This window comes from Liolophura sinensis, chromosome 7, assembly GCF_032854445.1.
Source record: "Liolophura sinensis isolate JHLJ2023 chromosome 7, CUHK_Ljap_v2, whole genome shotgun sequence".
NCBI lineage: Eukaryota > Metazoa > Mollusca > Polyplacophora > Chitonida > Chitonidae > Liolophura > Liolophura sinensis.
This window is the reverse complement of record NC_088301.1, coordinates 38,355,842-38,369,345: the sequence shown is the minus strand read 5'-3', so window position 1 is coordinate 38,369,345 and position 13,504 is coordinate 38,355,842. Positions and strand designations below refer to the sequence as shown.

The 13,504-nt window shown below is 36.9% G+C and overlaps 1 protein-coding gene across 1 annotated transcript; it reads left to right on the top strand.

Annotated features, from left to right (window-relative positions):
• Positions 1 to 3,907: 3,907 nt before the first annotated feature.
• LOC135470895 (nucleoprotein TPR-like) lies at positions 3,908 to 9,348 on the top strand. Its single transcript, XM_064749945.1, is given in 3 exon segments — positions 3,908 to 3,936; positions 7,438 to 7,758; positions 7,872 to 9,348. Coding segments are annotated over 3 exon segments (783 nt in total). The 5' UTR covers position 3,908; the 3' UTR covers positions 8,306 to 9,348.
• The last annotated feature ends 4,156 nt before the right edge of the window (positions 9,349 to 13,504 follow it).

Here is a 13,504-nt window from a genome sequence, read left to right as displayed (position 1 = left end):
ACAGGACAGGGTTGGAAGTTTTTGTCATATACCCCTTTCAATAGGTTTCTCTCAGATCGGCTGCTGCATATACAGTCAGATTAGAAAGAAATCTCATGATGAAATGATATCTTTAACTTTTTATTGTATTTTCAAATGGCTTTATCCACCATAGATTTGACCATATCTCCTTTGCAATTAGTCCTTGAGACATCAGAGTAACACCATACAATATTTCAGACAAATAGTAACGCCATACAATATTTCAGACAAATAGTAACACCACTCAATATTGCAGACAGAACTGATTTAACAAAAATGCTACCAGGAGAACAGCTTGAGCCCCAGAGAGGCTATTACTAACAGCTTTAACTTACATTATCACTCATCCATATTATTAATGGAAGTTTTGAGGATGCTCCAACTGTAATAAATCTGAAAGCATCTGTCAAATACTTTGATCTAGACGTGTAATCTATTAATATCAGGTTATTTACTCAGGCCAGCATGTAAAGCAGATAAGGACATAATAGAAAATCTCACACACTAAGTTTTTGTCTCCCTAAGATTCACCATCAAGCAGACCTGGAGCAGTTAATGAAATCTAACATTCAATGGTAATTCACAAATAAGACCAAAGCATGTTGTTGTTGTTTTATTGCCTACCCTACTATCATAAAACTTCGGGTGAAATGCCGATGTTCCGATGGTTTGAGATTAAGGCACATGGAGATAATAGAAAGGCGACATTACTGACACGATCTAGTATATAATGGAGGCTGAAAGACCACGTTCAATGCTCAGAACTGAAAATAACTCGCAACAGTCAGTGGGACGGACGAATCAATCGGTCGCAAAAAAAACATGACTCTCATAGTAAATATAGCAGATATAATAATAACCTGACCAAAATGAGTTATTATGTACAGGTTTTTTTACACTGATTTTGTAAACTTCTCAAGTCGACAACTTATTATCAACGCTCCTCTTCAAATCATTGCAAACTTCTTTAAATCGTAAGTCGATATTCGCGCTCACCTGCCGCTTCTGCTTCCGCCATCTTGCTTCGACAGTGTAATGCGTCACGTGACCAAGGGCTCCTTTGTACTGGGACATCCCTGACGATGCTTTTACCATGGGATATTTTAGTGAATACCTCTAGATATTCATATCTATTTGAAGAATTGTGCCTAGTCTTCTCCTAAAAACATAATTATAAAGTATGATGTTTTACTATTATTGTTTACTATTATTATTATACATCTTAAAAGCACATCTAAATACATCTATGTAAACGGGATTTTCAAGAGTTCGAATCCCACTTCGAACCAAGCGCACGTTTTGTCTAGTTTTCTTGTTGTTTGCCCTGTTGTCACACAGAATCGAATTAAGTAAATGTCACCTTAATCTTTACATCATTTGGTGCAAACCAAAATTATCCAAGACGAATGGGACGATTATTGATATACAGGCATGTTAACTATATGTACAGGCCCTATATAATCACAGAAGTGCCGCATCGACAACATGTCACAGACACCAGATAGGTGATTAAGTTAGTTTGAGCTAGATATAATATAATACACATACATACATACAGAGAGCCCATATGAAAGAATCACTAATCGGATTTTATGTCTAATCTATCTACTGGCACAACCAATGATGTACGGCACGGATAATTTTGTTTTCCGAATGGATCATATAGGCCCTTTACATTCCATACTAATTACATATGGTAAACTGCATGGCAGTGCCTCCGTGTGTGGTTTTCATAGTGGGCTTTCTTGCATGATATACATGCATGCATTGTCCTAGTTTCACAAAATGCCTAGGCTGAGTTGTTCTACCTTTATAACTTACACACGATGAGATAGGGTTTATATTTATATTGACCGAAAGAAGATCCCCCTTGTCACACGTACATACGTCCATTTAGAGTCATTGCTGGCTTGCCAGTGCCATAAGGTAATATAGGCCTGTCATTTAAGGTATTGCTGTTAACAGCGGACACATGCGTGTGTAAGTATATACATTTTATACATAGATTTAATGTACACATAAAAACACGAAGACTTTTCTGCATATATCAGTTTACCAATTCAGCGAATTTAAATGAGTTTAAATGGTACATCCTGCGTAACATGTACATGTATAAGTACAGAGAGTGATTATATATACTTCCTGCATGATTTCAGTCTTTATTCTAACTTTGTTTACGTTTTATGGGCATAGGCGTATACAGCCAAACCAATGTATATACAGAGCCTATACAGGCCTTTACAAGGTTTTACCATCACCTGGAAACTCTTGACTGCATCTTTTGACTTTGCAGAAATCTACCGGTATCTGAATATATGTTGATTGCGCAGTACATAATATATGCAGACTACTATGAACGTTCAGGAATGTCCAAATTACGGCATGGGAGCCTGCCCGGTGGATCTTGGGCATAGTATTTAACACAACTCCACCAGCAATGCTTTAATTTGATTTCTTTAGATACTTTATATAAATTTACATTAATGAAACAGTTGAGCTTCACAATATATAGTGTGCAATATGCATTCTTCAGGTGACAAGGCTTTGTACATATATTGCTCAGAATCTGACCACGTTTTCTCCTATAAATGCTTTATTAATTAATGCTATACCAAGACGAAAACATTGCCAATCAGTCTGTCAACTAGGGACTCATTAAATTCTATACACAGTGCAACTCAAGCAACCTTTTTGACATAATTCAGGTATTAGGGAACTGTATGCATACCTGTGTGAAGGTATAGTACTGGCTGGTGCTGTATGCATGCGCGCAGATATTGATTGTTTGGGTTGGTTGATTGCCAAATTTGTATTTCGTGGACTTCCTGGTTTATGGACTTTTATCGAAATAGATTATAGATACCATGTAAAAATATCTCAGTCATTTACATATTGGCGATATCACCAATGTCGTCAGACCTTTTCCTGCATGGTTATCACTACTTGTATAATGTTATACGTTAAAAGAGGGAATAATAATAATTAGATAAGCTTTTTAAACGTCTGGCTTTGTATTATATATTTGGATACCTCTGAAATGGAGGGTTTGTTTACCGCGCAGTCAACATATATTCCAGATCTCAGTGGTGTTATACAATCAACACGATTGTTCTTTTGTAGTGATATTTTCAGACTTCGCCATATTTAATACGCTAAAATTTGAATAAAATAAAATGAAGAAGGTCGCATACACGAGAGAGATCGTTGATATACAGTACGAACAAGGGAGTCACAGAATAGACCTTGTGGAACTCAGCATTGTATAGACTAAGTTGTAACAAAGTCCTTGAAAATGTTACACACTGATTTATATATATACAAGTATAACTTTTAAAGCAAGAGTTACTATTACCTCTTAATTCATTATATTAAAGTTCACGCCAAAGTATGGTATGATTTACGGTTCTATATACCTTTAAAAGGTCGAAAAATGTTAACATATTTTACAGTTTACTCCTTAGCGAACGCTGTAATTAATCATATCATCATATGAACACGCAGCCACAAACATATAATGATTTGCTCTGAAACCATTTTGGTTTCCATAGATGATGCTATTAGTTTCTACATGACAATATACTGCATTTGACGATACTTTTACTGAAGCAGGGAAGTACAGATATATGTAGTATTCTTGATAAATTACCCTTGTTATTTTTGTTAACACTCTAAATTTGTGCAATTTCCATGAACCAGAAACTATACATATATATATAAATAAGTTGATAATATAAGCGGAAAAGGGGTAGAAACGTTATCGTAGGGCAGTTTAACGATTGACATTCGAATTCTGTCAAAATCTTTAACTGTTGGGATTTTTTAATCCAAACTACTGCAGAGTAAAAGTATTTATTAAAGCTATTCGCTATTGTAGCAGGACCGATTGTATGAGTACCAAGTATACTAAACGACAACGTAAGTTCTGATGATTTCATGTGATCCATTAATTCATTTTAAAATTTCTATGTTCATCTAAAATATATATCATTTTCAACTTATTCACATTTATTTTCAAAGTAATATTTTCTTGCTAAAAGAATAATATTGCTTAACTTGATCCTAAAGGATCTGAACTTTTTTTCAGACGGATCACCTGTATATTTTAGTTTCAGTCGGTATAATCGTTTTTCTTTCTTTATTTTTTTTAACAAATATATGTCAGTAGGCTGCGTTTAACACACGGCTTTGTGGCTCTTTTTGTTGACTGAGTCAAACTACAGGAAAGTGCTTATTATAGATCGAGAACATTCGACCAAAAGTGGTAACAGCATGCCTGGCATAGGTTAGGTGTAGCGCCCCAGTTTGTACTCTGTGCATACTTTGCCAATTTCATTTATAGCCTCAGGTAGGTTGTTGTATCAAAAAACAATACGAGCCCTAAAATTTACTCTCGAGCTACGTCACACAGTAGCCAGTACGTCTTGAAATTTGCTTGACACTTACTTGTCTCCAGACAGTTAAATAAAGTTTGAACCAATCAAGCTCCTGTTTCACGATGCCTACACTATTTAGTTCATACAGATGACAAGATATTATGATCAGTGATGTGTGTAAAATACATTTTTTTTATTTGAATTGGAGCAAAACAGCACCTGTCAGCTGTGAGCAGGCTTGTGTTCATATACTATCTAATAGAGAATCAGATACATCTGCCATCGCTGACATGTATATTCTTGAATGCGAGTTAATTTAGTTTACTGTAAGGCAAGGAATGATAGAGGTGCATGCTCGTATACAGCCTTTTCCTTGATATTCATACATGTCAATATCTGGCAATACTAATCAGTATGGGTCTCTAATTATTTACATCGTCTATAAGTCCATATCTGCATGCGGAATGGTGTGACAACGGCTTTTTTCTAGCCATATATACGGGCACATAGTTCCTGTTTCGATGGACAAGTTATAAATGAAAGGGAATGGAATAGTTATATAGATGAATCTGAACATTTCAATTGTTCCATCAAGACCAGTTAATTTACCAACAGACAGTGACGGAAGTTGCCTACGGCAGAAGTCAAGAGTTATGTCAGAAAATGTAAATGGAAACCCTTCATGTCATGAGAATTTTCGACCGGAGTTAAGTTGAAACCTCCGGACAAACCTTGTTGAAAACAGTTCCTTTACATGTATAGTGAGAAAACAAGCCTTTATCATTCACAGTAACCCCCGCAAGGCTATTAATTTGACGAAAGAATAGTCTTTGATGATTTCTACATCATGAGTCACTAATGTTTTCAGGCCTCCTACACTACACAACACATTTATAAACATAAAATATACATATAAAACAGTTTAGTATTAAGGGTGTTTATTCCTATATGGATATGGCTTCTTTTCCATGATCAGCATTTGAGATTCAATTTTCATACTTACACTTACACCACTGTAAGAACCCATAATTTATGTTTTTAAAAAAGAAGCGGAAATTGGTGATGCGTGCGTCTAAATGAATCGAGAATGTCGCGATGTCTCCACTCCAAGATAGAACATTTAAAAAAGCTGCATCAGGATTTTGTAGCTTGCACAGATACATCAATTTCAGCTGTTTTGAGCTTACTTAACACGTGCTTGTAGTTAGGCTTTGGTTTCTAGATTCGAGGCTTGCTCCAAGTAGTCCCTACTGAAAGCTGAACAGTGCCTGTATATCATATACACGGGTCAGCAATTAATTATCTTGTTTATTCAATTTTTACATGCAAACAGTCATCAGCATGACAGGATTACAGTAACTGATCGTAAAATGATGCAAAGGGACAACTCCACCACAAAAGTGTGGCCATCTTCCCTACACGAGATCCAAGGCTATCTATAATTTCCCAGCTCCATATGCCACGAATTGTAATTCCCACATCATCAGATTTTGCATTGCTTTATATGGTAATGCTATAATTAACAAAATGAAAGAAATTTATAAGCGTTAAGCAATATGATGGTGTGTAACGAAGGCTTTAATAAACTCCTGATGTGAATATTCCTCTTGACTTGCAGCACCTATATGTGGACATATCGTATGTGGACACAGATTAGCTACACACATGCATGCTAGAAAAACACACACACTTTCCAGGAAGCTGCAACCGGAATGGCTTGCATAGAGTCAGTGGAGGACGTGCATGATACAAATGTATGCATTGTATAATACAGAAGAATGACTTTGGAATGATGTAAATCGAGTATAGACGGTAAAATAGTTGGGACTCTCCAATCTAACCGGCAATATACTGCAGGCATGATTGTACATATATAGCCTTCAACACAGCATTCCAAATTTATTACATCGCAAAATAAATTAACTACATATCTGAAAATCAGGGACGTATTTCCTTTATATATGTTGCATACGTTGGTCCATTAAGGATGATAAAATCCGCTTTGAAGCATCCATTCAATTATAGCTGTACTGTAGGGAATGGGTTTCGGAGTTAGCAAAGGAGTTTCGAAAAGTGGGACTGAAAGGAAGTGTGCGAATACTTTGAAACTGCTAAAATAAACGGACTATTATTGTAAAATCAATGAACTATACATCTACGTTCGATGAATGATTCAAAATCAATAGAATTTACATCCATGCTCGGTGTATAGCCCAAACTGGATTCCAGTATATACACCATCTCATTTGACAAGGGCTGAGATCGTCTCTCCTCCCCTTCACAAGAATGATGCACGTATATGTAAATTTCTGAACTTGGATATCTAAAAACTGTGACTGCTATGTACATGGTTCTTGACAAGAAGCTGGATTCAAGTTGCGCGTGACCAGTTACTAACTGAGATTTGGCAATGGTCGGTTGATGTTAATATGTTCAAATATGATGACAACAGAGCATTTTGTGTAATTCTAGACAAGTGACGACTAATAAATTGCAATAAACATCACTTCTAATTTTTCAAACTAATTCTGCTTAAGCCATGGTGCCAGGCGCCTGTAATTTGCTACCAATTAAGCATTTACACGCATGAACATTACGAGCAAAACCCTAACCGAGGTAAATTGACAAGCCGTAGTATTTTACACGGCTACGTGCTACCATTTTCCAGTTCTTACATTGTCGTCGCTGCTTTGGTTTTACTCTCTGTACTGTATGTCTTTCATTATATTAATAATGTTTTTTTTTATGTCTGTAGACATCACGATATAAGCCACCATACATTTGTACTATTGTAAAACGGGAATAACGTGTGCCAACATGTAGACTGCTCAGCCTAATTCCGAAGGGCAATAATTTAATGCACACCGTTAATATTCTTCCACGAACACTATGAAAGATAATTATGAGATCAGAAAAAAATACAGCCACATAAATAAAAGTATCTGCAAAGTAAGTATTTTCTTATGTATAGTACCTACCGCACATATAAATTTTGACCTGTTAATGACTGATCCAGTACATATGCGTTTCACATGTATTTCAGGAAGACGATGGTCCTTTGAGTATCAACACGAAACCTTTAACCCCAAAAGGTATCTAGCTGGATCGACAGATTCAGTAGCAACTGGCGAAGAAAACATAGAGGTCTTTCCGAAGGACTTCACAGAAGGCCTGGCTCATGTCAGTAATGTAATACATACCCTAATGCTTCGCAATGCAGTTATGTCAAAGGAGCACGAGCGGAAAACGGATAGACTTATCTCAAAGAAAGAGGAAATGTTGGTGGCAAAAGATTGTGACATCGACGAGCTAAGACAAAACCTGACACGAAAAGACAATATTGTAACTGTCATGAAGGGAGAAAGTTCGTAAAAGGACTTTCATATGAAAGAAATGGAACAACAGATATTAAGTCTGAAGGATACAGTGAAACAGGACGAAGAGTAAAATGAAACATTGAAGAATAAATTGAAACAGGTCTTCGCCAGGAGGAGGAGAAGGGGACTAAAGGCATGGATCATGATTATCTACATCAGAAACAAGAAATTGAACGCCTGTCAGAAGAAATCTCAACACTGAAGGAAAACGCTACTGCGTTCGAGCATGTAATGAAAACGGCTCATAAAGATGAAATGGAAAAGTTGATTTCCGAGAAAGATTCCTTATTTGCCAAATTTGAGGAAGAAACGCGGAAGCTGTACATATCTTTCAGCAGGGAAAATGCCCCCATGCGTGGAGTAATGATGCAACATTGACAGGAAATGAAAGGCCTTCGCCAGCAAAATGCGGAATTGTCAAAAGACTTCCAAGGCATACAGGAGCAATTCAGCAAAGATGTTAGATCCCTAAGAAACCTGATAATTAACAACACAGATGAAGATTGCGTTAGAGAATCTCATGGGGATTCATGATAGAGGGGTTTTGGGAAACAAAAGATTACCAGGACACACAAGACCGAGTAATAGCCATTTGAAGAAGAAATAGGCCACATGAGGGTATATTTTGCTTGCAACCGATAGAGCAATGAAACTTTCCTAAAATAGGATTTTATATGCCCCGTGCTCTCAAGAAGCCTTGCCCTCCCCCCACCCACAACGTTAATAGGAAAGAAATCGTCGAGATGTGGGGCTTCAACGCGACATTTTGATGACGTTACATCGAGATTCCAAGAAATGATTGAATCTCGCGCTTTAGAATCAGCCTTGCGTCTTCGTCCAATTCTAGACGAAAGCTCGACTGAATCTTTTCTTACAGTTTTTTTAACTATCGAGTTAACCTTTCAAGAAAATGACCTAAATAAAGACACTAGGTAATTACCAGGCGAGAGCAACAGGACTGTTTCAATTTAGTCACGATTTTAGTCGGAGTTTTATTCCGGGTGGTAAACTTTCTCTAATTTTGCATTGTCGACCTAAATGTTGTCAGAATTTTGCTTTACTTTCTAAATCTTTTTTAAAGTTTGCTTCGTCGCCATGTATGCAGGTTAAACGTCGCCAATTTAGCGACTATACTATTTACACGGAAGATTCGAGTATATGGCGTTTGTTCATTGGTGTAGAACAAAGTCTTCTTACGAAAATAAGTTTTCTAGGTAGAGACAAACGGGAAAAATCGTCAACTGACTCTTGTTAAGGATACGTGAAAAGAGCCTCTAATAAAAAGATTATTATTTTGAGGGAAATAATATTATCCATTGCCCAAGAAACGATTTTTTTTTCAGTTTTGATACATATTTTCTATTTTTTTTGATAACCCTCTGCATGCTTTAGGCATATTTTCCGTCAATACTGAAACTTCTTGGAAAGCACCGTTGGGCCAGTTTAGAGTCCCCCATCTGGACTCTGCCCCTACAGAATTATTTTAACAGCTATTACCGTTGATGTCATAACTGCAGTGCACTTAATTTCCAGACTGACCAATGGATCTTACCATATCTTGAAATAAAAAACAAACCTTTCATGTATCCTTCTACTGGCATCTTTTGACTTCTTTAACATACTTTCAAAGAGAGTTTCTGGTAAACATGTATGCTTATGTATGCTAGGGGTTTTTAGGCCCCTGCGTCGTAATTAACCATTTTTCACATATGACGACGAGGAGTCATTAAGTGTGTATACATATACTGTTTCTTCTTGTGGAAGGGTACACCACCTAAGTGCTGCCGTCGCTCATGTATCATGTCAAAGCTGACACACCGCCCAGTAGCAGTGTCCTGACACCTTACCAAACAGTCCTGTTGCCTTGTGCTAAGCACTGAGCCAGACAGCAACAAGTAGGCCTACCATTTCAAAGTCTTCGGTATCACCCGACGGAGCTGTGGTACCTGCATTAAATTGTGTCAGGGAAGTCAGGGGAGATCTTGTTTAACAGGAAACGGATTGTGATCAAGTGGGATCAAGGTGCAAGTGTTTACAATCAATATATATATATATATATGAAAGCCCACGACCATTCGCAGGTTGCTGGAAGACCTTCGTACGTTATGCATATCAGTATGTCACACGTGAGAATGCTCTTCAGTAACATGTCATAGGGTCTGTGGTTTATGTCGGGCACTCCGGTATAAGTGAAAAATTCTTAAATATGTTGTTAAACAACAATCAAATAAATATATAAATAAGTTTCAATTGACAATGACGTCATCTGGCCTTCGACGTTTTATCGTAAGACTCTCAAATAAGCTGACCCGACCGCAACACGACTGTCACGCCAATGCAAAATGTGTTTTGAGCAGAAACGGAGCTGAGCCACTGCCACAATATATAAGATATGGTGGTTATCTGAATCACTGCGCCCAGTGCTGCAAATATAAGTCTTTTTTTCATCAGTAACTACATTGTGGCCTATATCTCCTAACATGTTGTGTTGGTTATTCAGTCCTATGAATCTTGGCGACTCATTTGCTTTCAACCTTAATCTTCGTGGCATTCGTGGCTAAAAGCGACGGACAGCCTTTAAGACGGTCGTGCACTAAGCTCGTTGCCATATGCTAAATATTCATCGTTTTAAATTAGATCTCCACGTTGAATCTATGGACAGTTGCAATCAAAGGGCAACTGAGATTAATATTTTATTATCGGCAGCAGTCTGGCACACGATTCGAATACTGATTTTACTCGTTGGCCTAGAACAATCCTCGCGTCTTTCCAACATGAAAGAAAACTGTTGTCTACTTCTCTTTGCATGGTTCCATCGTAATTTCATACTTTGTGTACTTTCCTAGTTGTCCCGAATAATAATGTGCCTAATAATTAGGCTTTATTAGTAAAGTTTATACCGCAATATTTCAGTAAATTGCTTTGCATAACTTGCGATGTGTACTTATAATACTTCTGATGTTTTGTGGTGACGTTGAACAAATCCAGGTCCTTCAGAAGTATAAATAAATGTATCCGTATTTATCGTTCGAGTGAGTGTATGTGGATTAAGGAATAAGTTGGATACCATTTATGCTAATTTATCTAAATTTGATATTATTGCAATAACCGAAAGCCATCGTACTGAAGATGTTAGTAATTCCTCTATCTCTATGACAGGCTATAGTGAACTATTTAAAAGGAATCGTGACCAAGTGTGGGGAGGTGTACGTGCTTATACGTGTAAAACTTTAGCTGTTACCCAATTACATAGATTAGGAGTGTCAGTCTATTGAAATTATTTAGCTTGAAGTTTATGATGTTACTAATTTATTACTCAGTGTCATATAGCGTCCGCCAAATATTCCTGTCGAAAAATGGGAAAGTGTCTGCGGCACTGTTGAATATGCTATAGAAAACGAAAACAAAGAATAATACAGTAATTCTTGGTGATCTTAGTGAAAACCTATTAGATTATTCTAAATACCACTAAGGTGATCGCACATGTCGCCTGGGACTGACCCAGATCATTGATGAGCTAACACGGCCATCCTCCATCACCTTACTACACCCAATAATTTGTAGCAATCCTTTCATCTGTCACACTGAACTCGGAGATACTGCCAAATAGCTGCAGTGATCACCGCCCAACATTTATTACAGTTAATTATTCTATTGTGTGCGAGAAGAACTATGCACGTACACTGTGACATTATGATAAAGCAGACTGGAAAAGTTGTTGCACAGCTCTATCCGTGTGCTCCTGTGACATAACAGGCGATATATCGGTAAAAACCTACCGTGAAAAAATAACTAACAATATATTATATTGTGCTAAAAATACATACCTAGCAAAACTGTAACAATTAATTAAAATGTGAATTTAAATATCACGAAGTTTTCAAAACGAGTAGACGTATCAGACATAATTTCAGTATTGATGCCTAGATAAGAAACAGAGAAACAGCCTTATCCAACAAGCAAAGGATAACAACGTTAAGAGATTTGCTGACATGGAACTAAGAGTTAATTGTTGTGGAAAAAAAGCGCTGGAAGCTTTACAAACGCCTCCCCAAGATAAAGCCTCAAGGTACTATATTTCCACCAGTTATGAAATCTCCTAGTCTACATGCTTACCGCTCCACAGAAACGGGGACTATTCAAAATAACTACTTTGCTCCTGTTTGTATAGATGATAGTGGAAAAGAGGCACTCTTACTACACTATGTACCAGAATCTTTGCACTCTGAAATAATAATTAGCTCAAATCAGGTTTCCTTCACAATGGACAATTGCTAATGTAACATGATACTAAGAATCACCGACCTATCTAACTTTTAAGCTGTGTCAGTAAAGTTTTTGAAAGAAGGGTTTTCAGCTTGGTGTTTCCATTTCTCTGCTACTCCATGTCTCCATGCCAATTCGGTTTCCTTCCATCGTTCTCAACATGTACATAGTTAGTAGATATATATTTTCATATTGTTACTGCTTTAGACAAAGGTAAAGAAGTCTTTGTTTTGTTTTTCGATATTTCCAAAACCTTCGATAAAGTGTGGCATAAAGGTTTACTTGCTAAACTTCAGAGTTATGGTATTAGAGCTATTCTTTTAGAGAGCTTTAAAGATTATCTCACAGATCGATATCGTAGATAGTTGTTATTAACGGGAAGCAATCCGGTTTATGTAAAATACGTGTAGGTGTTCCCCAGGGTTCTGTTCTTGGACCCCTTCTGTTCTTGTTGTATATTAATGATCTAACCAATGATCAGCACGCGTTTATTTGCTGATTATACTTGTTTGTGGGTCATAACTGACAATAACACACACCCGGATACCATGTCCAACTTAGAACATGATTTGTCGTGTGAAGAAAGATCGTCTCCAAAATAGTTGGTTGAATTTAACTCTGGAAAGAAAACATGTTCATTACCTAAAACACAAATAAACATAAACATTGAGGGATAACTCTATCTAACCATGGAACATGGAAAGACCATGAAGAATGTATCTTAGCTAATGCCAGCCAAAAAATTTTCATGTTAAAGGGATTTAAATGCGTGCTTAACAGGAAAAGTCCATAAATCATCTACAAGAGTTTTAGCATATGCGATATGCCGATGAACAATCCGATACCTTGCGGAAAAACTTGACTGATTGAGCGTAGGCCTACTAAGGCAATTCAAAAAGACGCTTTACGTGTAATTACTGGCTTAACACAAAGCACTTCTTTAAATTTGCTTTACATGGAATCAGGATTTCCAACTTTGGGTACAAGGCGCTTAATACACAGGCTTTCTTTCACGCATGGTATGTGTTTCACAAGGTCCTAGTCATCCACTGTATAAACGACTTCCGCCCTTTTGCTATAAACGTAATCCCTATTCATCTGGATCTCACTATAACATAACCACCTTCTTACGCAGAACAGAATATTTTAATTATTCGCCCCTCCCACATACGGTGCGAGATTGGAAAATATATATAACATATAACATATACATGTGACTCTTAATTTGCCATACCTTGCTTAGACTTTATTTAGTTTTATATTTTCTGCATGTCGGTCGAAAATAAGTACATTTGTTCGTGATTCCATGTCTGTGTTCGTAACCTACTAAGTTAATGACCTGGGAAATTATTACTTTATGCGTATTTCTGTATACAACATACATGTATGTACCTATATATACATACATTTATACCATAAGTATAAGCATGGTAATTTATCTGACCTATATGAAGACATTCACATTTG